This window comes from Chaetodon trifascialis, chromosome 15 (genome assembly GCF_039877785.1).
Source record: "Chaetodon trifascialis isolate fChaTrf1 chromosome 15, fChaTrf1.hap1, whole genome shotgun sequence".
NCBI classification, from domain to species: Eukaryota; Metazoa; Chordata; class Actinopteri; order Chaetodontiformes; family Chaetodontidae; genus Chaetodon; species Chaetodon trifascialis.
In genome coordinates, this window is record NC_092070.1 from 8,110,078 (window position 1) to 8,135,319 (window position 25,242).

At 45.9% G+C, this 25,242-nt stretch overlaps 1 protein-coding gene across 5 annotated transcripts; it reads left to right on the forward strand.

Annotated features, from left to right (window-relative positions):
* The first annotated feature begins 615 nt into the window (after positions 1-615).
* On the forward strand, positions 616-25,138 carry LOC139342875 (nucleosome-remodeling factor subunit BPTF-like). 5 transcript variants are annotated; one of them, XM_070980139.1, is made up of 32 exons: positions 616-1,372; positions 2,605-3,427; positions 5,164-5,384; positions 6,837-7,016; positions 7,289-7,462; positions 9,189-9,389; positions 9,522-9,607; positions 9,886-10,238; positions 10,534-10,665; positions 10,899-11,028; positions 11,620-11,755; positions 11,848-12,132; positions 12,223-13,762; positions 13,895-14,019; positions 14,256-14,384; positions 14,543-14,693; positions 14,809-14,932; positions 15,031-15,271; positions 15,827-15,994; positions 16,363-16,499; positions 16,600-16,711; positions 16,820-17,061; positions 17,161-18,172; positions 18,294-19,777; positions 19,873-19,955; positions 20,122-20,347; positions 20,498-21,003; positions 21,129-21,305; positions 21,741-21,933; positions 22,520-22,604; positions 22,793-22,979; positions 24,282-25,138. In XM_070980139.1, the coding sequence occupies exons 1-32, from the start codon at positions 865-867 to the stop codon at positions 24,319-24,321; spliced, it is 10,191 nt and encodes a 3,396-aa protein (XP_070836240.1). In that variant the 5' UTR covers positions 616-864; the 3' UTR covers positions 24,322-25,138. The 5 variants fall into 5 exon arrangements, with proteins under 5 accessions (XP_070836240.1, XP_070836241.1, XP_070836242.1 ...); XM_070980140.1 differs by having other exon boundaries at positions 7,292-7,462; XM_070980141.1 differs by lacking the exon at positions 24,282-25,138 and adding an exon at positions 23,393-23,518.
* The last annotated feature ends 104 nt before the right edge of the window (positions 25,139-25,242 follow it).

Sequence of the window (25,242 nt, forward strand, 5' to 3'; positions counted from 1 at the left end):
AAATCTTTCTTATTGTATCAAATAGATACTGTGGCTGATTAATTTTTGTAAAAAATAAATTAAGTAAATCAACCACCACCATTCTGTCTAAATTAATATCAACACACACGGCAGCTGTGAGTATTTGCATTTGAGGTAATTACGTCGTCACGTCACTGACAGCTGCATTTTTTATTTTTTTATTTTTTAGAATTTTACATGTAAAACGTGTGATAAACTAATAATACACGATGCATCAACTCATCGATAGCTAGTTATACTTTACGCGACATTTTGGACGTGTTACGTGCTAATGCATCCACATATCTAAAACGATCATCTCCAGAAATGCTCCATTCATTTTGACTGAAAAATTAACCTCCCGCACATTCCCCACCTGCAAGGCTATGAGGGCAACTACCTGGATATTTTACGGCTAATCTTAACATTTTAACCGAATATACCCTCAATGTTTTATCTTGTTCGTGCTGCGTTACCTACATCGGTGTTCGTTCCCAGCTATACCCCCTAAGCAGCTGCTATGAACTCCTGTGAATATGAAAGTAATTGGAAGTAATAGTCATGTCTGTCATTGTTGCCACTGAGCTGGAAGCCTTGTCACCACGTGACTCCTCCAGTGCGAGCCTGCTGTTTGTTCAGCCAGAGAGGCAGAGAAGAAGAAAAATGGCGGCTCTAGGCGAACCAGAACGGGACGCCGGGCTAACATTTTGAGCTTTCACACCCGAAAAGATAGGGCTTCTCGGGGGTATTGCGCCGTCTGAATCCCCTACGGTCCAGCTTTGCAGGGGTTCTGTCTTCAGTCGTTCCAGTGTCCGCTAAATAAACGCAAAAATTGGGATAGTAAAATAACAGCTTTCGCTTATCATGAGAGGGAAGAGGGGCAGGCCGCCCAAACCGCTACAAGCCGAGGAGCCGTCTCCAGCTACGGCCCGGGGCTTGCGACCCAGGAGGAATCTGAAGCCCAGGTTGAGAGACAGCGGGGATGAGGACGTCGAGAGCCCCACAAGGGAGACCACCAAGTCGGCTAGAAAGAGGAAAGGGGGGTCCGTCACGTCAACAAGAGGCAGGGGACGAGGTAGAGGTGGCGGCGGTGGCAGAGGAGGCAGAGGGGGTCGTGGAGGAAGGCGGACGGCTGCGTCCAAAACAGTGGTGTACGATGACCACGAGAGCGAGGAGGAGGACGATGCTGTCAGTTTGAGGTCGGAGGAGGACGAGTTTATTGAGGAGGAACCTCAGTCGGAGGAAGATGAGGCCCTCAAAGAGGACTCTGATTGCCTCGAAGATGATGTGCTGGACGAGGAGGAGGAGGATGATGCCAGCTACTGTACAGAGAGTAGCTTTCGGAGTCAGAGCACACACGCCAGCACTCCGGGTAAATAAACACTATGATCAAGCGATCGTACCGTGTCTCATCGCATACTGCAGGGTTTAGAAATACATCCCGAACTGCTTCAGATGATGCTGATGATTGTTTTTTCAACAGTGCAGGAAGCAGTAAGGTTATTGTTCAAAATGGAGAATGCACACTGTATGGACCCAGGCCGCAGTCATTAAGGCTACTGCAGGTGGATTGAATCGGTAGCCGTATCACTAGCTTACCCCGCTGCCACCATCGTCTGTCAAAACATCTCAAGGCACGCCGTTCAAATGATTCACACATATTTTAAGAACGATTTTGAATGCCTCGAAGTCGAAATATTGTTTAGTTGCATTCAAGTCCATAACTTCGCTGCTAACTTAGCGTGCTAATGTTAGCACGTGAAATTAGCTCATGCTGCCAACTGTCATCCTGAAGTCTGTGTTCGTTAGATAATAGCAGCTTTACGGATTTGTACACCGTCGACACTCACTATTTTTCTGAATAAGAACTTGTACTAAGACTGACTTCACGATTCGATAAAAAGAAAGACAAGAGCTAGCTAACTAACTTAGCTTGATTAGCATGCCCGTCATTTCTATCACTTTGTCAGCTTTCAACTTATTGGACATGACAATGTATCACTCCCAAACTCGTCACAAATGGACAGCTAATGTTTGTCACGGTGCAGCACCAATAAAGAGGGGTTACAGTGTGTGGCCCGACAAACTTTTACACGATTTAACCAAATGGACAGCTAATGTTTTCCTACATGCAGGAGGACGAGGCTGCTCTGTGGAGCTAATGACGCTAGCCATGTGTTGAGCCGGCTCAGCCAAAGTGGCGCACTAACAAGTTTGCTACCCGTTTGAAACCAGACCTCATAAGTTATACTGTTCACATTTTGGGGTATAATATGTCGAATTTTGTGTATTTGAATGGTTCTGCTAAGTTAACTGTACATGTTGGTTTGAAAATAATTTGAATTACAACGATATTTCTCAATGAAGTACTACATACCCAGATGTATGTTTGAGTATTAGTGTACAAAAGATGGTTATTGTTATACTGACCTGTAGAAGAGCTGGATGTGTCTCAGTACAGTGTGACAGTTTAAAAAGTGTGACTTGTCCTTTTATACAACCATACAAAAACATTTTTCAAAGTTTTTTTTTCCTCTGCTGTTAGTCCATATTTACCGTATCTATGTAATTATTGTCTACTGATATCATTTGTGTATCCTACAGGGAAGAAAAAGGTGCGTGCTCCACGGCCCCGCACTCCCATTCTGGAGGAGAAGGAGATTCCTCCTCTTGTGCTTCCTGACACCTCCGAGGACCTCCTGGTGCCTAACGAGGAGCTGCTCAATGCCATCTCCATCTACGAGGTGCTCCGGAACTTCAGCACCGTGCTGCGTCTCTCCCCCTTCCGCTTTGAGGACTTCTGTGCAGCACTGGTAGGCCAGGAACAGTGCACTTTAATAGCCGAGACCCATATTTCCCTCTTGAAGGCCATCCTGCGCGAGGAGGACTCCTCCAACACTACCTTCGGCCCTGCTGACCTCAAGGACAGCGTCAACTCCACTCTGTACTTTATCGACGGTATGACGTGGCCCGAGGTGTTGCGGGCGTACTGTGAGAGCGACCGAGAGTACCATCACGTCCTGCCCTATCAGGAGGTGGATGAGTATCCCTACGGTCCGCTTGGAAGTAAGATCAAGGTGCTACAGTTTTTGGTGGACCAGTTTCTCACCACTAACATCGCCCGCGAGGAGCTGATGTCTGACGGCAGCATGCAGTATGACGACCACTGCCGCGTCTGTCACCGCCTGGGTGACCTGCTGTGCTGCGAGACCTGCTCAGCGGTCTACCACCTAGAGTGTGTGAAGCCGCCACTGGAGGAGGTTCCAGAGGACGAGTGGCAGTGTGAGATTTGCGTGGCACACAAGGTGCCTGGTGTCACAGACTGCGTGACAGAGGCACAGAAAAACAGGCCCTACATCCGTCAGGAGCCCGTTGGATATGACCGCCACCAGAGGAAATACTGGTTCCTCAATAGAAGGATTATTGTGTAAGTTAGGACCCTCACTGCCTTTATGTTCCACTAGATTTGTATCAATGTACCAATGGCTTTATTTCTGAAGCAGATTACAGTGGAGCACCCTGGTAGCTCACATGGTGGAGCACAGACCACTTCTTAAGGCCGAGTTCTTAGCACAGCGGCCCGTCTTCAGTTCTGAACTCAACCCGGGCCCTTTGCTGCATGTCATCACCCTGACTTTCCTGTCTCTCTCTCCACTTGTCACAACAAAGCAGAAAGGTCCAAATCAATGCATATTAAGTTAGCGTCACAAATGAAAACAAGCAGGAAATATTTGATACACTTTTCATTTAACAATGTGGAAACACGTTGAGATCTGTCGATTGTATCAGAGAAGAGGTGCAGTCACCCGGACAACATAATACATCACATATCAACTCTCAATTCGCAAACGTTCTCAACAGATACAATCCAAACAGAAAGGGAGAAGAAAAGAGCATCATCTACTTTGATACAGTAATGTCCAGCTGTTAATTTGGTTAAATGCTATGACATGTTCCAACCCATTCACAAGACAAACACTCAGATGTTATCAGTGCAACATATCAACTTCCAGCGGGGTCATATTGTGATGATCATTATGTTATTTTACTAAATTCTGCTGATGTTCGTGAAGTCATTGAGGTCATTGACGTGGACATCATGATATAGAGTGATATTGTCAATATAGTGATTTTGATTTCCAGTCTTACAGGAAGTTTCTGACCATTACAGGCAGATCTATTTGTATGAAGGTAGCCTGCAAGTTGTAGTATGACTCATACATTTAACATGTTTATATACCTCAATGCCATGCAGAGTAAAGATTTGCGGTGCTGAGCTGAGTTATGTATGTAGTGACCCGTGAACAAATGCACATTTACCCTCAATAATGACAAACATTGGCCTCAAATTTAGCCTAAAAACAAACAAACCAACCTGCGGCCAGTTGAGTACAGTTTCCTGAAAGGTCGCCGCGTCTCTACGTTGTGTTTGTCTGCTGCTCCACGCTAAAATTTGAAACAGCTGCTGAAGGAAACTAGAAAGTTACTGGGAAAACATGCTTCAAACGTACCTCCGTGAATTACATGACAACATTTGTTTGAGTAGAGATCATAGAGGAGACATGCAATCCAAGCCCCGTCTTTGTACTGGCAGTGATGCTTTTCCTGACCGCCCACTCACCCCCACCCCAAACCTCCAGTATGATCTGTTCGAGCGCAGACTTTACCCTTAAAAGGTTGACTTTATCTTACTGTCAGCATGTGACAGAGCTTTTTAATGGTAAAAAAGGCAGTTGATGCTGGAGCCAAAGCAGAATATTAGTGTTTAGATGAGCAGTCTCATAGAGTCACAGTTTGACCTGCCCTTGACGCTCAAAGTTCATTATCTTTCTTCACAAATGGCTCATTTTCTGTGAATGGGCTTGCTATTCCATTTAAATTCTAATATGCCTTTTATGCAGATAACAGAATGCGTTCTGTTTCATCCAACCCAAAGAACGGAGGATCATTTTTCTTCAACGATAGTTAAAACTCTCAAAAATATCAGGTATCAGGTATCAGGTATTTACCTGATACCAGTGATGGTATTTCACTGTGTAATCCGACTCAGTGAATTAAGAAATTAGTGTCATAATTATCACACTGTAATGATAGCTTGCAGTGAAGTGGTAGAGAAAGTGATGTGGTTAACTATCTAAGAACCTATTCTGTTCTCTACCTTAGTGAGGAAGATGGGGAGCACGAGAAGAAGAAGATCTGGTACTATAGCACCAAGATGCAGCTGGAGGAGCTCATGGAGTGCCTGGATAAGGTGTACTGGGAGATGGACCTCCACGCCACCTTGGAGGAGATGAAGGAGGAAGTGCAAGCTCACATGGACATCACAGAGGACCTTACTAGCAAAGCCAGAGGAAACAATAAAGCCTACCTCACCGCTGTCAACGGTACGGATGTCTTGTTGTCTTCGTTCCCCAAAATAGAAAGGCTTTTGAACCTCGCTGTAGTGTGATCTTATTGTGGTGTTTGTGGGCAGGATGTTCATGTCAGCAGCGTTTGAAAGTAACGTGGGGAAATTATTGATCCGCCAATTAACATGGGACTCAAGCTGTGAAGTAAACGTGCGCGTTTGCGTCCTGCAGGGTTGCGCTCAGGTCACAGCGTATGTCTCCGCTTCAGGTAACAGTTCCTCCCCTCAGGCAGCAGCTCTCTGCTCTGAGACAGTTGACATGAGAAATGTGACGTGCTGCCTTTTCTTCCTGCTTCACACTCGCTCAACAGCAAGCAACTGTTTTTCTCCCTCCACCTTCCTCCAAGGACATGGAGTGGTTAGAAGACTTTTGATTCTCACGCCAGCGGTTTCCGTTTCAAATTGACAGGTGACGTACGTAACGGTTTCCCCGTGTTTGTCGCTAAACTGCCTGATTTCAGTGCGCAGAGAGTGGGACACTATGTCTTACTGGGGATTTGCCTTTGGCGTTCTGTCAAAAGTAGAGGTTAGTAGAGGTGTTCTGCAGCCCAAAATGGAAGAAAGCATCTTTGTTTGTTTGTTTGTTTTTACCGTCATAATAGATTTATGAGTGTTGCTGGTATATTTCACCCGTTAAAAGCCCAGTGATGCTGCAGGAGTGTGTTTCTTCCTTTTAAGCTTGTTGGGACACAACAGTTTCAGTCCCACTGAAAACTGTACTTATGAAACATGGTTCTCAGGAGATTTTGGCCGTCTAAAGAAAGGCAATCTGCCCTGTCTTGGATCTTTGTGGATGGGAAGAGCTTTTTTTATTGCTGAGTTCACTGAGTTGTCAGCTCTGGATAGTTCACACTGTGTTATATTTCTTGTTTCATAGCTTATCTGATTAAGCAGTCAAAGGTAGAATTTTCATCATGGGCGTGTGTTTGCTCCTCTTCCCTGGTTACGATGCTTCTTTCAAATATTTGTTCTAGAGCTGAAACAAGCAGCAGCTGATAATCGCTAATCACTTCAGTCATTTTTCAATCCAACATACCAAAAAAGCTTCTCACATGTGAGGATTTGCTGCTTTTTTTGATCATATGTGATGGTTAACTGAACATCTGTGTGGGTTTTGGACTCATGGTCGAATAAAACAAACACCTTGAAGACATCACCATGGCCACTGGTAAATTATAATAGACATTTTTCAAAAGGATTAACAATTGTTGAAGAAAATAATAGACAGATTAAATAACAATGAAAACAATTGTTAGTTACAGCTCTAATTTCTTGATCTGGAGCAAATGATCTTCATGTGGAAACACAAGGAAAGAGGAATGTTGCTGTACTTTTTGCCCTGATTAGTATGATGCAGTATTGACTGTATTTTTATCATGTCCAAGTCCTTCACGGATGGATGTATCATCACTGTTCCTTTTGTTTGTAGATGTAATCATGGAGCGTATGAAGGTCTTGCACGAGGCACAGGAAGAAAAGAGGCAAGTAGGGGAAACCAAGCAGGAAGCAGAGACAGGCTCTGTTAAGACGCCGGAGGACCAGCTCAGCTCGCAGCTCGACAGCCGAGAGCACAAAGACACGGAGCCCAAGGAGGATGCTAGCTCACAAGGTGAATATGAATTTTATATCCAGTATTCTCTCGTCTGATTCTCTCTTTCACGCCGTTTCTCCTAAACAGGAGACAGTAGCACTGGTAACAGCAGGCGTAGTTTTCCCACATATGCAAAGTGACGTGCTGTTCTTATGTTTTCTGGTGGAACTGTGTCAGTGATGTCTCTGCAGCACCAGCGAGACCTTTATTTCCACTTGACTTGCTGATAACAATTTCTTGACTCCGCTGGTGCCGTTCCACCCTGTGTGTGTATTCATGTCATACCGCAGCAGCCGCGGTTCCCCCCGCTACAGAGGAGAGCTGTCCTAACCCGAGCTCGGCCACCTTGGACGCAGCCACACCTAAAACGGAGTCCCCTGAACCTAACAAAGAAGCGCAGGCTGCTCTCTCCGGGAGCCAGGAGAGCGGAGAGTCCCCTCCGTTGGCAGAGCGGGAAAGGACAGGTACTCGGAGACTGACTTGCGTTCGCTCCGGTGTCCAGCTGTCTGCAGCACCTCTCGCCGTTCAGCTCATCCCTCCGCTTCATACCCTGCATTTGGGCCGCACATCCATCTTCATCTGTCTGCTTGCCTCTGCTGGTTGTCACTAACTGTATCCTGCTCTTTTCGCCCTGCGTGTTTGCCTCACTGAGTGCAAGAGTGGCTGCACTGATTTCTTTTCTGTCTCTGTACATTTGTGGTGTTCTAGTGTGGCCTACAGTTGTTCAGTCACAGACTGAATAGTAAATGCGGTGTATGGTCATTTTTGAAGGACAGGTACATTTTTTTTGAATAGGGCTTGAGGAGACATGGCAGTGTTTGTTTTTGTATAAATCCTAATGAACACAGTGTGTCATCCCTGGCAAACCTAACGAACATACCATGGAGGTGACTGTAGGTGTTCCAGTGCTTTGAATTTAGTTTTGCTTCGTATACCTCTGCCATGTCTGCAAGCTTTTAGATATCTCTCCAATATTCTGTCTGACAGACCAATGTGGCCGTTTAGCTTCATATGTTGCCATGCTAGTCACAAACACCGTCCCTGGTTTCAGTTTGCTTTTGTTTCCACAGTTTCTGCTCACTGTGTTTGCCTGCAGCCGTGTTAATGGAGCACTTTTCTTTTCCCCTTTTAGTTTACATGGCTTCAAACAGCATGCTGTGTCTCTGACTGTGTTATATTACATATTCCCCATGGATCGCACGCACTCTGAACGACGGCTTTGCTGGTCTCTCTGCTTCCACCTGGACATAAATAACATTGCAGAGAAAACAGCTGTGGACACTTAAGTCCTCCTGTCTTTGAGTAGCTCAACCAAAACATTGTAGCTCTCACCAATCATGCAGCATTGGACCATAATTAGCTCAATCCTTTTCAAATTCCCTTTTGACAGCATCTCTTCATTATCTTCAGAAAACATCCAGTTAGATATTGAGAGGATATTTTCCTGAGAGACCTGTTGCAGGCCGTTTCCTGCCATTGGTCTTGTCCTGACCCACTCTGAGCATGAGACTAAATCTGTTGCATTCATTGCTTGCTGTGGCTGCTAAATGTTCCAATTTATTTTTGGTGCATTCATTTCTTGTCTTGGTTCTGTGTTGTGTCCTGTGCTCTCGGTCTTGAAAAGCATGCTTTTGGCACAGCACTAGACGGCGTCCCTGGCAGCAGTTAGCACGCCACGTCTGTCACAACCAGCTCCTTATTCTCATTCCAATTTATGGGCATTTGTGTGGGTTCCTGTTGCTCAGACAAAAGGCTCTCTGCCTGGAAGTCCCACCTGCTACCTCGTCAACAAAGAGCCACATATATATTCAGGACCCTCTCCCCTAACAGCTCAAAGGCAGAGCTGCTGTCTTAATTTGGCTTTGCAGCAAGTGTGCAGCTTGTTTTGGATTTGTGTGTTCTGTCCTGTCCACGATGGGTTTGTTTTTAAAGATTCCTTTTGAATAGTTTGTTGGTCATATGCAAATTTCAGGCTAAAAAAACATTGAATATGGTCTGACTGAGCTATTTTGAAAATTTCCTGAGTGCAGAGGTTGAATCTTTGTGATTATTGTTGTAAGTGTGTTTACCCAGCTAACATCTTTGCTTGAAGCACGTTGCTTGATATTATCGCCATTCAGTTTCATTCCTTTCATCTCTAATAGGTGCTTTTATGCCTGTGCTCAGTCTTTCGTTACATATATTTTTCAGATGAGGAGTCTACCAGTGAGGACAAGCACTGTGACGAGTCGCAGGCACAAACCCAAGATGGGCCTCAGCAGCAGTCTTCTCAGCCACAGGCGAGTAGTGGCAACAGCCAGGTTTCTGGATGTGGAAGCCTCAGGAAACCAGAGCAGCCTGACCTGGCTGATCGGTCCTCTCAGTCCTCGTTCACCAGCCAGGATGGGACAGGTAAAAATGAGTGCAGTGCTCAAAAAGTAGACACTGACACGGACTTTGCGATCAGTTCACTTACAGTAACTTGTCTCTCAGTGTCTCTGTCTGTTGGTGCACTGATAGTGTCATCTGCTTTTTGAATGACAGATGAGTACAATGAAAGGGTCAAGAGTGACAGAGGGAGAGCAGCAGGACGGGAATCAAATAACCAAACACCCAGAGGCAGCAAAGAGGTGAGACGTGTGTGTGTCTTCAGCAAAAACATTGTGTAAATCTACAGTTCAAAAAATAAAGCACTGACTGCATTGTCCATACATTCATAGCGTCTAGGATCCTGTTTGTGTTTTTGTGTTCTTTACGGTAATATAAACACTGCATTGACAAGGCTTAAATATTGATTAAATGGAAAAAAAGGCCTTGGAGAGACATTTTCACACATGTATGTGCTTAAAAAAGCAGCTTTTTTATGACTAATAGTTAAGTTGAATGTAATGTTCCTCTGATGTTTCAGTCGTCTCCTGTCCGCTCTGACGGTGAAGCTTCGCGTCTCAGCTTCTTAAAGAGAGACCTGACAGTGAATTTGAACAACTTGTTCAAACTGGGTCAGGAGGGGAAATACAGGGTCTACCACAACCAGTACAGCACCAATGTCCTGGCCCTTAACAAGCATCAGCACCGCGAGGATCACGACAAGAGACGCCACCTCTCCCACAAGTTCAGCCTGACCACCGCGTCGGAGTTCAAGTGGAACGGCTCCATCTACGGTTCGCGGAGCCTGACTGTCTCCACCCTGCGTCTCACCATCATCCAGTTGGAGACTAATGTCCCTGGACCTTTTATGCACCCTAACTGGGCATCGCACAGGTACGACTACACTGTAGTCTCACAGACTGATACAGCACAGCACCCTTTGAGCTGGTGACTGATCCAAACTTCTAATAAATAATAAATCCCAGGCTCTTTATACATTTATTTCAAGTTTGTAATTTGAAATAAAGGGAATCAGTTTATTTCCCAAGCACTCCTTTGACTATACAAAAATAATTAATTTTGGTTCTTGCTAAATATGATCATCAATTTTTACTTGGTATATGAGTGTCAAATATGCATTGGGCTGTTTTAACTGTTGTTTTATGCTGTTTGTCTCTGGTCTTTCTAGGACCAACTGGAACAAAGCAGTGCAGATGTGTAGCAAGGCCAGGGAATTTGCTTTGGCCTTGGCCATACTGGAGTGTGCCATCAAACCAGTGGTCATGCTGCCTGTGTGGAAAGATTCCCTTGGACACACAAGGTAAAGGAAAAACAAGACACATGAACTGTATGGCAGTGAAACATCTGCTGGCTACACACACAAACATGTGGTGTGCTTCCCAAAAGACTCGCTGCATCTACCCAGTGATTCCTTCAGCCTGTTCCGTGTGTACTTGTTGATGAATCAAGCTGCAGAGTCAATAATAACTTTTCTATTTCAATCCTGCCTGCGCACCTTTCATCTTGGTTATGTACTGTACTTTATTGCTTCAGGCTACATCGCATGACCTCCATGGAGCGGGAGGAGAAAGAGAAGGTGAAAAAGCGCGAGAAAAAACTGGAGGATGAGGAGACGCTGCAACAGGCCACGTGGGTGAAGTACACGATCCCCATCAAGCACCAGGTAAAATAGCAGTGTCTTCATCTGCCATCCTGCTCCTCCTGTGACCATAGACCACAGCCCAACCTTTTCTTTTCAGACCCTTCATTAGCGTGTTCATGTAATATCGTTGCAGTTATAGTTTGGTGAGGCCAGGTTTGTATTAGCACGTCTGTTACTGCCAGAAGCTAGACCTTTCAACCATATAGCCCTTATTAACACTTTCAAGTCTTTACTATCACTTTTAGCTAACTGTTTAGACCTCTGTTTGAGAACTAGTTTTCTCTCTCTGTGGTATTTAGATCATTAAAATAACCATAATCATGTGTCTCAATCATAATAATACTAAAAATCTCCAGGGGGCACCCCCTGAGGTACGAGTCCCCCTGATGGGGAACCACGAAGCAGTGGTATATTCATATTGTGTTGGTATTGGCACACATTGCGTGGGATTGTGTTCATAATATTGTTCCAGTAGTTTAATATGTCTTCAAGGCTGCTTTACGCTTTATTGTTTCTCAGTTTTAGTGAATATAAATGTTCTTTGAAATTACTTTGGTTCTTCATCTGAATGCATCATTATTTTGTGGCTCGCTTGTGTGTCATTCTATCAAGGTGTGGAAGCAGAAGGGGGAGGAGTACAGAGTTACAGGGTACGGTGGCTGGATCTGGGTCAGTAAGACTCGTGTGCCGCGGTTTGTCCCAAGGCTACCAGGGAACACAAATGTAAACTATCGCAAAATCTTGGAGGGTAAGGGTTAAACTGCCATGATTTCCTCAGTACATTTTCTGCTGCTGGCACTTTTGCTTCATCTTCTAATTTTTGTTTCCTCCCCCTCATAGCAGCTAAAACGAGCAAGGAAAAAGCAGCAGCTTGCACAAATAAGCAGAAAAATTTGATGGAAACTGAGAAGCCGACTAGTCAAAACACAACGGACGAGGACAATAAAGAAGCATCCATCACTACGTCATGTCAGAGCACTTCATCAGAGGATGACAGCAAACCTCACACCTCTGAAGATGAAGAAAAACCCATGGAGGAGAAACCGGGAACAAATGAAGAAGAGAACAGAGAACATGAAAAAATGGAGGTTGACTCAGAAACTGCAGCTTCAACAGACGAGAACGGTAAAGTTTACCTTTGGATTTTGCTTGATGCTGTTTGTGAATGGATATATATTTCCACCATCCACTGACGTTTGTGACTCTTTGTTATAGATAAAGCTGAAGGCCCTTCATCGCCGTCTATGCAGCCTCTGTCAGAAGAACCAATCCAGAAAGTTGAACAACCCAAGAAGGAGGAGAGCGCTGCATCAAAGCCCTACTACGATGTTGTGAATGTCAGCGAAGGCTTCCAGCTGCGGACAGCTTATAAGAAGAAGGTGAAGCCCTCCAAACTTGATGGGCTTTTGGAGCGCCGGGTGAAACAGTTCACCTTAGAGGAGAAGCAGAGGCTAGAACGGATGAGACAGGCAGCTCTGTTGTCAAAAATGGCTGCCACAAAGCCTACGTCCGGTGTTAAGATCGAAGGAACCACACTAGGCAAAGAGCAGCCTGCTGTGTGTGTAAAAGAAGAGAAGGAGGAGAGCCTTCAAGTGAAAGACCATGTGGTTAAAAAGCTTAACTTTGAACAGGAGCAGACAGAGATGAACGCAGACAACTTAGACATCAAATCAGACACCACAGCGCCAAACCACAGCAAACAGACGGAGGTAAACGCTGTGCAGGGGAACGATGGGGAGGCCTTAGCTCACAAAGAAGTGAATGGAGAACCCTTAGCTGGCGCTGAGCTCAACAGTAAAAACAACTGTATATCAGAATCAACCGACAGCAAAGAAAAAACCCAGAAGCCAGAGGTGGCTCGAGTGGGAGAGAGCACTAAGAAACGTGGGTATGAGGAAATGGAACAAAGCAGTGGACAGAGCGACACGGAGAGCATGGAGGTCGACCAAAGCAAGACCAGTCCAGTGCAGGTGAATGGGAAAGCTGGGGTTGCTGCCCCTGGAGACTCAAACATGAACTCAGACCCGGTCAGAGTCCAGAGTGACATTAAAGAGCCCGTCAAGTCTCTGATGAATGGAAACCTCTCGCAAAACGATGTGTCCAACGTATGTCACCCACCTCCCCTTAAAGTCCCCAAATTAGAGAACCATGTGGCAGAGAAAAGAGACTCTCTCAGTAAGAGTGAGGATGTTGCCGTCAACAGTGAGGGGACAGTGCCCACTAAGCTTCCGTCCTCAAGCCTTTCTTGCCTGAATAGTAATAATACCGACAGTAACAGTAGTAGCGAAGGTTTGAAGACCACCACCGATGGGTCTCAAAATGCACTGCAGTCTGATCTAACGTCTCAAGCAGCAAGCAGCGCAGTCTCCTCTGTTACCACCACCACCCAGCTCAGCTCCAGGGCAGTTGTCCCTCAGAAGACCAAAGTTTCAGTCACTGACGCCAAGATGGCAACTTCTGGTTCAACAACCAGCTCCATGACTATTAGTAAAGAGTATTCTACCAGAGACCGAGTCAGCCTTCTTAGGTTCTCCAAATCCAAGAAGGCACGTTCAGGGACAGCCCTGCCATCCTACCGCAAGTTTGTCACCAAGAGCAGCAAGAAGAGTATCTTCATCTTGCCAAATGATGACCTGAAGAGGCTCGCGAGGAGAGCAAGCATCAGAGAGGTGCCCATCTTCAACTACAACGCCAAGCCCGCCCCTGATATATGGCCCTACCCTTCACCTCGGCCCACCTTTGGGATCACATGGAGGTTGGTAACACACTGAGATCTTTGTTTGGGATCATTAAAAATGACATTTAGGACTGGCTTGGAAAATCTTGTTTTAATTATCTTAAACAATATTCAGATTAATATGATTGATGATATGACTGTTCGATTCAGGTACCGTCTCCAGACTGTGAGGTCGCTGGCAGGGGTCAGCCTCATGCTAAGGCTGCTGTGGGCCTGCCTGAGGTGGGACGACATGGCTGTTAAGCCCTCTGCGACTGTGGGAACTACTCGGAAAGGTGAGAAACTGCTGCAGACTTCCTCTTCACCTGTGCTGATTTTTCACCTCCTTCAGGCATCTTCTCTGTGTGCCTTTGAGCAAGCCATTTTACATTAGTTTCTGTTGCATATTATGTCTTCTGCTTCCGCCAGCAAGACACTGGTGTCGCTCTCACCTTCCAGTGCTTGTAGTAATTTGACTGTTAAGAGCTGCAATTTTAAATGATCATGCTAATATGTTCCACATTCGCCACAGAAACTACGGACACAGATGTCATTACAACAGAGATTATAAAGCGAAGAGACGTGGGACCTTACGGCATCCGCTCTGAATACTGCATCAGGAAGATCATCTGTCCCCTCGGAAACAGAGATACTCCCAAAGGTAAGAGCTAAACATTTGTTCACAAACAATGTAGGATTTAAATAGATTAAAAACAAACAAACAAAAACAGTAAATTTGATTTATGCTTATGACCAATTGATGGAAGAGCTTTGGTAGCATTTTGTAAGGGTAATGAATGAATCTTCTCCTTTGGGTAGAAACCCCCACTCCACAGAGGAAAGGACTGCGATCAAGCGCCTTGAGGCCCAAGAAACAGGAGCCAGCCAAGCTGACTGGGCCTATTGCTGTGGAGACATGGGTGGCTGAAGAGGACCTGGAGCTGTGGGAGATCAGGGCCTTTGCAGAAAGGTGAGAAACACGCAGCGAGCTTCCTCTGGCCTAACGTGATCGTTTTGGGGAACACTGAATTCTTCTGATAGAGCACTGATTGACCAGATTGTTACTGTTTTCCTTGGTATTACAGAGCAGAGAGGGAGAAGTCACAGGGTCTGGATCCCTCCAAGACCTGCACCACTCTGAAGACAGCAGAGGATGTCAAGGCCCATTTGGAGAATCAGCTGAAACAGGCCAGACTGGCTGCCCAGCAGGTGGGAACACTGTACACTGCACACACGCACAGGTTTTATCGCTTTTTCTATGCTTGGAGGTCAACAAACTCTAAAATGTTCTCGAATTTTTGTTTTAGAAACGTCTGGAGCAGCAGAGACTGAGTACAACTGCCACTACTTCTACAACATCTACCACCACCTCAGCCAGCACTCCCCTCACCCCAGCATCCATGGGCCAGAGGACAGGCCAGGTCACATCTGGAACCAAGATGGTCCTGGCCTCCAAACTGGGCTCTCCAGTTTCCTTCCAGCAAGACAAAAACTTCCAGCAGTCTTTTGCTTCATGGGTCAAACAGGGTCAACCCAACAACAGCTCAGGTAAGAAGACGAGGAGGATTTGAACCATCTTCAGCCCACCTGAACATACACACCCACGTTGAATGGTCTGGAGTTGTATGCCTTCTCATCCATCATATTCTGTTAGAAACAGGCAGACAAAGATCTTTGTCACAAGGCACCTTTTTGTGGTTTTCCCTTTTTATTTTTTTCATTTTTCCTCTTTTTGAAATCATCGTTTAACTCCCATCAGTTTGTAGTCAGTCAATCACTGGCATGACTTTCCACAGCTGTTCTTTTTTGTGTGTCAGTTTTCTACATTGGTAAATTTGATTGGCTTGCCAAATGACTTTGTGGCTCGTGGTGTCCACTAACAACCCTGTTCAAACTAGATTTTCAATTTTTTTGAGTTCTTTATATGCTGAAGGGCTGCAGGAGAGCCCATGTATCTCCAGAATACAAAAACATGGCAAAGCAATAATCCCAAATTTTCAAGCTATCAGCCCTGTGGTCCAGTGGACACCGCAGCCGTAGACTGGCTGTCGTGGTGGCCCTTATGGGTATGCGTGACTGCAGGTGGCATGGTGTGTCTTGCAGCCCCCACTGGCTCGGTGGCCACCATGGCTAGCAGCATCACCACCTCAGAGCAAACCTTCCAGATCGCTGGCAGCCCAGTGACTGTGGCTGGCCAAGTCCTCGCCGCCAAACTCCCGCTGCCCGCAAACAGCAAGATTGTCACACTCAACATGCCCACCACGCAAGGAGGTAGGCAGCACGCGTGTCATCCATTTCCACTGGTTTGGGTTTGCCAGAATGGATGGAAGAGTGTCATGTGAGAGGCAAAATCTGCCTGTGATGAGTATTGGCGCTGAGCAAGGATGATGCCACCAGTGTTTCTTTTATTTTTATTTTTAAATTAGGTGGAAGAGTTTCTCAGGCTAAAAAATGTTGTTTTTTCTTTTTATAAACTACCGTTTGTTATCCCGTGAACTGAAGCTTTAGAGACGCAAACAAGACATTCCAAAGATCTTCACGTGACACATGGTGCATGCCTCTCAACCCCCTGGTGTGTTTTACGGCTTATATACGAGGCTTGTTTGCTTTTTTCCTTACATAATTGTTCTTATCAACAGGTGTAGTTCAGCAGAAAGTCCTGGGCATATTCCCCTCTGGGCCCCCTGCAAACCTTCGGACATACAGCACACTACATCCTACGACAGGCAACATCAACCTCAGAGCCACCACCTCTGCCTCAACTACCCAACAACAGGTCTTCTGTCTTCCTCTGCCCTTTTCAGTTTTTGCTGTAAGGAAGGGGAGAATGTTAAGCGTGATAGCTGATGATTTTTACCCTTGGTTTTGTGTTCCAGGCCATCGCAGCAGGAGGCCAAACACCACCTGGCACGACGATGAGCCAGTCATCTACCCTGTCTACCTCTGTGGGCACAGCAATGGTCAGAGGTCCTGCGGCAGCTCAGCAAGGTGTTCTGTCCAACTGATCATTTTCAGATTGCAAATGAATGTCGTAAAAATAAAAACGAATAGCACAATAGATGATAAAAATAAACACCCCTATTTCATCCCCGTCAGGCCAACCTCAGCAGGCTATGACCCAGATGGGCCGTGGCCAGCCTGGATCCACAGCTATGCCTGGTTCTACACCTGTGCAGCCGACGGCAGCTCAGAGAGCCGCGGGTGCCGCACCACCACCTCATGCAGCCACCGCAGCACCTGGGCAGTCACCTGTAGCTTCCTCCCAGGCCAGCAGACCACAGCAGGGTCAAGTTAAACTCACTATGGCACAGCTCATGCAGCTAACACAGGGTGCTCAGGTGAGTGCACATTTTTTTCAGTTGTCTTTTCCTCCTCCCTGATACACACAATGATTCCTTTTTCTCATGTTGAATCCACTCTTGTCTACAACTCTGCAGGGTGGAAACCCAGGTCTGACGGTGGTGATCCAGGGTCAGGGCCAGACCCAGGGACAGTTGCAAATCATCCCACAGGGTGTAACAGTCATACCTGGTCCTGGTCAACAGCTAATGCAGGCAGCCATGCCCAATGGCCAGGTCCAGCGCTTCCTCTTCACTCCAATGACCCCATCCTCATCAGCTTCAGCTTCACCACCTGCTACTGGTACCCCTACAAAGCCTGTCATAGCTCAGACCCCTCAAACCCAAGGTCCAACCCAAGTCCAGACAACTCCCTCCGCCCAAGCCCAAACCCAAATGGCTGCCCCTGTACCTGTCCCAGCACATGTTGCAGCCCCAGCTCCACAAATGCCCCGTTTGGCTCCCACCCCAGCCTCAGTCCACGTGCAAACCCAAGTTTCAGCTGCTACGCCATTATCAGTCCCTGCACAATCTCAAATATCCACTCCTGTGCCTGCCCTGCCAACTCAGGCGTCAACACAGGTTTTATCGTCCACACCAGCCTCTGTCCCCGCACAACCACAAGTGGCAAGACCTGTGCTTACCCCCCAACAAAATGCAGTCTCAGCCATGGTGCAAAACCAAGTCTCCACCCTCACCCCAGGCTCATTACCTATACAAACTGCAGTGTCGCTACCTGTCCCAGCACAAGTTGTACCTCAATCCCAGCTCCAGACACATGCCTTCAGCCCTGTCCCAGCCTTGACCTCAGCCCCTATCCAGATGCATGCTACTGCTCCTGCCCCTGCTTTAGCCCCTGTCTCAGGCTCCTCTAATTCAGCCCAGATGCCTGTTTCTGCTTCTCTTCCCTCACCTGTCCAAGTTCCAACCCCTGCTCTCGCTCCTGTCTCTGCTCCTGTCATAGCTGTTGTGTCCACCCAAATTGCCGTCCCATCCCCAGCCAAAGCTCTAACCCAAATCCAAGCCACAGCTCCTGTTCCCCTTCATGCTGCTGTGGCCAGTGCTGTCGTCACACCAGTCACAGCCACCTCAACAACACCTTCAGTGCCAGGTAAAGAACCCACCGCAATTCCCACAAACACACGTCAACACATCCTGTTTAAGTCATTTGTCTTCATGCAGTTTTTGACTTTTAATACATTGCTTCACTTTATGTCTCCCTCCTGTTGTAGCTCTGACGGAGCAGAGGGCAGCGCAGCCCCAGGTCTGGACTCCAGCCTCATCTCAAGCTCAGACTCCAGTTCAGCCAGCTCAACTGGCTGCAGCTCCCATTCAGTCATCTGCCTTGCCCACTGTACCCACCTCTGCCCCTGTATCAGTCTCCACACACTCACCCATTACCCCTCTGCCTCAAGCAGCTCTTCCTCAATCTCAAGTACAAGTCCAGCATCCTACTGTTGTATCCATGCAGCAAGTGTCTCAAATCCCTGTCTCAGCAGTGCAGGTTCATATGAAGGGATTACCGGTCTCTTCTGTTGTTACTACTGTGAGACCTGCGCAGCCTCAGCTCCAGCCCCAAACCCATACTCAACTTCAACCCCAGCGTCAAGCCCCAATCTGTGCACAGGTTCAAGTCCAGCCCTATGGCCAAGTCCAACAAATGCCACACATTCAGGCTCAGGCGCATCTCCAAGCACAAGCCCAAAATCACCCCCAAGTTAGAGTTCAGTTTCAGTCACAAACCCAGCAGCCACCCCAAGTCCAAGCCCAAGTACAGCCCCTTGTTCAAAGTCAACCTCAGGTGCAGTTTCAGTCCCAAAACCAAAACTTGCCCCAGGTCCAGGCCCAACTTCAGTCAAGGGTCCAACATCAGTACCACCCCCAGGTACAAGTTCCATTTCAAACACAAGCCCAAACCCAGCCCCAGGCTCAGCAACAGCCTCAAGTCCAACCTCAACCCCAGGTTCAGTCTCAGGCCCAAACTCAGCTACAGCCCCAGATCCAGACCCAACTCCATCCCCAGGTTCAGGTCCAGTTCCAACAACAGGGCCAGGTTCAGGTGCAGCCACAGACCCCGCAGCAACCCCAGGTTCACGTTCAGGCACAGGCCCAAACCCAGCCCCAGTTTCAAGTGCAGTCACCGCAGCAGGTCCAGCAACAGCTTCAGGTCCAAACCCAACCCCAAGTCCAAGCTAAGCTTCAAGTCCAGTTCCAGCCTCAGAACCAAACTCAAGTTCAGGCGCAGCCTCAGCTTCAGGTCCAGTCTCCAATCAGACATCAGCTCATCACAGTTCCAGGCCTCCAGCAGCCAGTTCAGCTACTTTCAGCTCTGCCACCTCATGTTGCTGCCCAGATCCAAGCCCAGATCCAGGCCCAGGCACAGCAGCAGGGTGGTACAGTTCCCCAGCAGATTAAGTTACAGCTGCCTATTCAGATCCAGCAGACAGGAGGGCAAATTCAGGCTCACCAGATCCAGAACATGGTGACCATACAGGCTCCAGCAAGCGTCCAGGAGCAGCTCCAAAGGATGCAGCAGCAGCAGCAGCAGCAGCAACAGCAGCAGCAACAACAACAGCAGCAGCAGCAGCAGCAGCAGCAACAACAACAACAACAACAACAACAAAAACCAAAGAAGAAGAAACATCACGAGACTAAAAGGGAACAGAAAGAGCATAACCTGCAGGCTGTTAGCCCTGGGGATGGCATCCAGAAACAGGTGTGTCTCAAAGAACAATTGGCAGTGATTCATTTCTTAACAGCATCTTGATACTGTAAATATTAATAGTAGAGAGGTTTTTTTTCTTCTGTCAGGTGGTAGTGAAGCAGAATGCTACAGCAGAACAGCTGAAACAGAAGAAGACGCTGGCTGCAGCTGAGCGAGAGGAAAACCAGAGGTTGGGGTCTTAATAAGTCACAGAATTGTGGAGCCCTATGACAGATGCTAATTGATCCTGTTGATGTTCATTTCATTCATTGCATTCCCTTCCACTCTTGTTGTCCATCTGTCCTGATATGAACATTTACCAGAATGATTCTTAACGCCCTGTTGTCCGTTTTCAGAATGATTGTTTGCAACCAGGTGATGAAGTTCATCCTGGACAAGATTGAGAAGGATGAGAAGCAGGCAGCTAAGAAGAGAAAGAAGGAGGAGGTGGTGGAGCAGAAACGCTCCAAACAGAATGCCACCAAGCTGACTGCACTGCTGTACAAGCACAAAGAACAGCTGAAGGCTGAGATCCTGAAGAAGAGGGCCCTGCTGGACAAGGAGCTGCAGCTGCAAGTACAGGTTAGCACCCAGTCTGCCTCCACCATGATGGTTACGTAGAGTATACCAGATATCAAGATATCCTGGAATCATACTGAAATTTAGAGAGGAGGTTAAATGCATAAAGCAGGGGCACTGTACGTTACACTGCATGTCTTTTCTCCTTCTCAGGAGGAGCTGAGGCGGGACATAGCCAGGCTACAGAAAGAAAAGGAGAAAGCGAGAGCTGCTATCACCCAGGCTGCTGCAGCAACTGTCAAGGCGGCCGCTTCCCACTCCTCCCATCCATCTCACTCTACACATTCCTCTCACAGTGCCCACACAGTGCCCTCACCTTCCTCATCCCATAAGCGCAAGAGGGAAGAGGAGCGAGACAAAGACAGAAACAGAGATAGAGACAGGCATCACGACAAGGACAAGAAACGGGACAGGGATAAAGACAGAGACAGACATAGAGACCGAGATAAAGAGAAAGACGGGGAGAAAGACCGGGAGAAAGACAGAGCGCGGGACAGACATCGGGACAGGGACAAGGACAGAGACAGGGACAGAGACAAGGAAAGAGATTCCAGCTTGTCAAAACACAAGAAGAAGAAGAAGCTCTCTTCTACCTCAAAGGATCACAAGAAGGACAGCAAATTGTACTGTATCTGCAAAACGCCCTACGATGAGTCAAAGTAAGCTCTGAAAAAACAACTCCGCTATGTGCAATTACATTTCAGCACTGCAATACACACCTGACGCACACTCATTAGAGCCATTGTTACAACAGACAAAAATGAAAATGATGTGTTTCTCTCAGGTTTTACATAGGCTGCGACCTGTGCTCCAACTGGTTCCACGGTGCGTGTGTTGGCATCACGGAGAAAGAGGCCAAGAAGCTGGAGGACTTTGTGTGTAATGACTGCAAACGTGGTCAGGAGGGAGGAAGCAATGAGGAGTTATACTGCATCTGCCGGACGCCCTATGACGAATCACAGTACGGCTCCTTATGAATCACACAACTGCCATCAGCATCAAGCGTAAACATTAGCGGTGCTGTTGTAAGAAAGCTACCGCGACGTCTTTCAATCAACATATTTTCTGTACATTCTGAAGTATCACATCAGAAAAGCCTGATGGAAACAGTCAAAAAGCTTTCTCAATTTCTCCAAAAGGTTTTTGTGTTTGCTTGAGTTAGTACGCATAATGGAAGATGGAAACACCTCATCGCTCCATGCAGATCTGATTTAAGCTTCCTCACATTAGTACATGAACAGACATCATATGTTGGCGGTGGATGGAAACAATGTTCATTCACATTTTCTTCAAATAGCTTTTGGACAAAAACCCAGCTAGTGTTCCCCTCATCTTTCTGCCACATGAGGAACCTTTCTGGTGTGCTCACCACGATGTGTCCAATTGTCACCCACAGGTTTTACATAGGCTGCGACCGCTGCCAGAACTGGTACCACGGGCGCTGTGTGGGCATCTTGCAGAGTGAGGCCAATCACATCGATGTGTACGTCTGCCCACAGTGTCAGTCAACAGAAGATGCCATGACAGTCCTCACGCCACTCACTGACAAAGACTATGAGGGGTTGAAAAGAATATTGCGCTCGTTACAGGTATGGACCTACAGTATGCATGTCAGAGGGTCTGCACTTACGTCATTAAAAATAACATTAAATATGAATTTAGATCAAATCAAAATACAAAACATGTCGTTATACTGTCATTAAGCCACTGTGGTGGAAACGTGTTTATGCATCAACTGAAAAAGATATTCTAACTACTTGACCCCAAAACGTTAAAGGGAACACAGTTTTTGTTTTAAAGTCTTCTCTTATTGCTTTTAAAAGGCCTGGAGCGCTATTCTCAAATATCTTACAAGTCAGTGATTCAATATTAACCAATTTAAGGGAATCACTTCACTCTTACTGCAGTATATTTCCGAGAAAAGTTACCTCATTCTTTAATGAAATTAAAAGCTCATGGCTCAAGACATATCCACCTTTTTTTTTTTATCTTCCTTGGCTCTAAGTGCACATGGCAAGGGCTCCAGTGCCAACACAAAACTGACAAGTGATACAGCTGTCAATGTGTCGCATCCAAGCAAATTACAAGAAATTTAGCAAATAATTTAGAGTTTCCTGGTTTTGGTATTTTTGGTACTCATTTAAAAAGCTGTAATCTTTTCTTTTATTTCAACAGTCTCACAAAATGGCATGGCCTTTCCTTGAACCCGTGGATCCCCATGACGCACCTGATTATTATCGTGTAATCAAGGAGCCAATGGGTAAGAACAAATTATGGCAATTGTTAATGACTTTTTCTTCGATCCTGCAAAGTGTCTAGTGTGCCTCCCGTAGGGGAAAGTTTCAGTTATGAATTTCCCTAAGCTGACATTACGCTCTGCACACTGTTTCTGTCATGATATATTGTAATGTATGAAATGCATCCCACTCATCTCTCTGTCCCTTGCAGACTTTTCCACAATGGAAACGCGTTTGCAAAAGCGACATTACCACAAGCTCACGGAGTTTGTAGCCGACGTGACCAAAATCTTTGACAACTGCCGCTATTACAACCCCAACGACACGCCCTTCTTTCAGTGTGCCGAAGTGCTCGAAGCCTTCTTTGTACAGAAGCTGAAAGGTTTCAAAGCGAGCAGGTAAGGTTCGGTCCTCCTCCTCCTGCAGACTCAAGGTTCCCAAGTTTCTCTTTCCTTTTCCATGTTTCTGTTTGTGTGCTGTGACTGGCTGCTGTGTCAGTTTCATTTGTTCTTAATTTATGCCTGTCATTCACTTTTTTTGCTTTTGTTTATACCACCAGCATGTGTAGTAAGTGTTACTTAGCAGTAGGACATGCTTTGCGTGTAGACTAGCATTGGCTTTAACCGTCAAATGCTTGGACGGGTTGCTTGGCCGCACTAAAACCAACAGAGCTGACAAAGTTTAAGACATTACATCCAATGTCTTAACTGATCTGTGTTACATCTGTGCCATGTGTCATCTTGCATTTGTGTGTGTTCACCTTTGCTGCATGCCTTTGATTTATGCCATCCCATTTTCTTCTTTCTTACAGATTGTCAAATTCTTAAGTGGGCCAGTCTGGATGGACTGGATGCTGGGGTCTCTAGTAATAATGACATGGGAACTTTGTATTTCCAGAACAGCAAAAATATTCATGACTTAAGAAAAAAAAAAAAACACCACAAGAACACACACAAACACCAAATGTGCTTTCGTAGAAATGTCACCAGTTCAACATTTTTGGTAACCATTCTAATATTCAGTTTAGTCACAAAATGGCAGCCATGTTGACATGAGTTCACCATATAATTGAGGGACATGCTTTCTTCTCATCGCTTCCCCAAATCAGGCCTTTTCTAGTAATCATCACCATAGCTTGAATGTTTTCAGTGGGATTTTAAATGCGTTTATTTTCTGTCATACATCTGAGTTCGACTCGATAATATGTAAAAAATATATATAAATATATATATATATATATATATAAGGCTGCATATTTTATCATAGAGATATTTATGAGAAGTTTTGTCTGTTGTGTCCCTTTGAGTTTGATTTAACTGGTTATTAAAGGTGGTTGTCTTGAATGTACATACTTTTTTATCATGTGCAGTGGTTGTAAGATATGTCTCACTCTGTATTCGAATGTTTTAAATAATTATGAAACCAGTCATTTTAGATAGTATTATTTTATCAAGCTAAAATGTACTATAGAGAAAGAGGAACTGGACCTTATTCTGTTCCTCACTTCACAAAGTAACCTCAGTTTGTAGTTGTGGAAGATTTGCTTCAGTAACAAATGCATTCCCTGTAAATTACACCAACATGGCTGCAGGCTCCTCCGCTGACCCCTTTGCAACCTCTGTGTCTGTCTGTCGAGATGTCACAATAGTGAACAAAAATGCGAAGGGCTCTCAACTTTCCCTTCTCTCCACGTTCTGTAGGTCTCATAACAACAAGCTACAGTGTTCTTCAGCCTCTTAGAAAGCATCGCACATTGCTCAGACAAAATGCACTTGCCAGGAATATGGCTTTTCTGAACTGTAACTCTGTGACAGACTCCTCTGCCTCATCCAATGTTTGGGATCTGCTCCTCCAACTGTTGGTGCAAGCAGCACTGCTGCGTTCACAGAACCGTTCAGGCAGAGCGGCCCTCTGCCCATTTGAGCTCTAAGGGACCTTTTTGGACCTGATCTTCATCAGTGGGACTGTACTGAGGAGCGTGAACAACTGAGGCATTTCAGAAGAAAGTTTACCTCGGAGAAAAGACTCTAAAGGAGCTCTCATATTTCCATGTTCTTTATTAGTAATATTTTTATTTTTTTTTATCTCAGTCTTATTTTTCTCCTTGTTGAAAACCCCTCAGGCCATCCTTGTGGTCATCATGTCCGATGAGGAATAGGAAATTAAATACTGACATGCAATGGCTGAGTTTTACTGAGCATAACAACAGTTTCGTGTCTAAATTCAGATATCACAGTGGAGCAACTTTTTTTTTTTCCTCCCATTTCCACTCATTGTTTAGTCTGAAGTGGCATGAAAGACCGTTGTACTAAATATCTGGACATCAGTAGTCTGCTTGGTTAAACTTCTATAACCTACTGAAAGTACGGTAATAAGCTATTGTAAAATAATTGCTCTGCAGTAGTGACTGACTGAGAAGGATGAAACCATGTATTTGAAGGTCCCTGCCCTGTTTGTAAAAATTTGTCAGATTTTGACTGAATTTCTTTTTCTTTTTTTGTATTACATCTGAAGAAATATTGATGTATATGGAACTTAATAAAATGGAAAAGACTGATTTCCTTCCTCGTGTGTTTTTGTGGCAGACGGTGCCACGTGGGAGTGTTGTTGACATCTTAACATTACACATTCAATATTTTTTAGATTAAGACAAATGCTCAC

Excerpts from the sequence above, each read along its gene's own strand:
- LOC139342875 (XM_070980139.1), top strand. The coding sequence starts at position 865 with ATGAGAGGGAAGAGGGGCAGGCCGCCCAAACCGCTACAAGCCGAGGAG. Across the intron at positions 7,017-7,288 it reads GGAGGATGCTAGCTCACAAG|CAGCCGCGGTTCCCCCCGCT; the intron begins GTGAATATGAAT and ends GTCATACCGCAG. Across the intron at positions 21,306-21,740 it reads ACGCCCTATGACGAATCACA|GTTTTACATAGGCTGCGACC; the intron begins GTACGGCTCCTT and ends TGTCACCCACAG.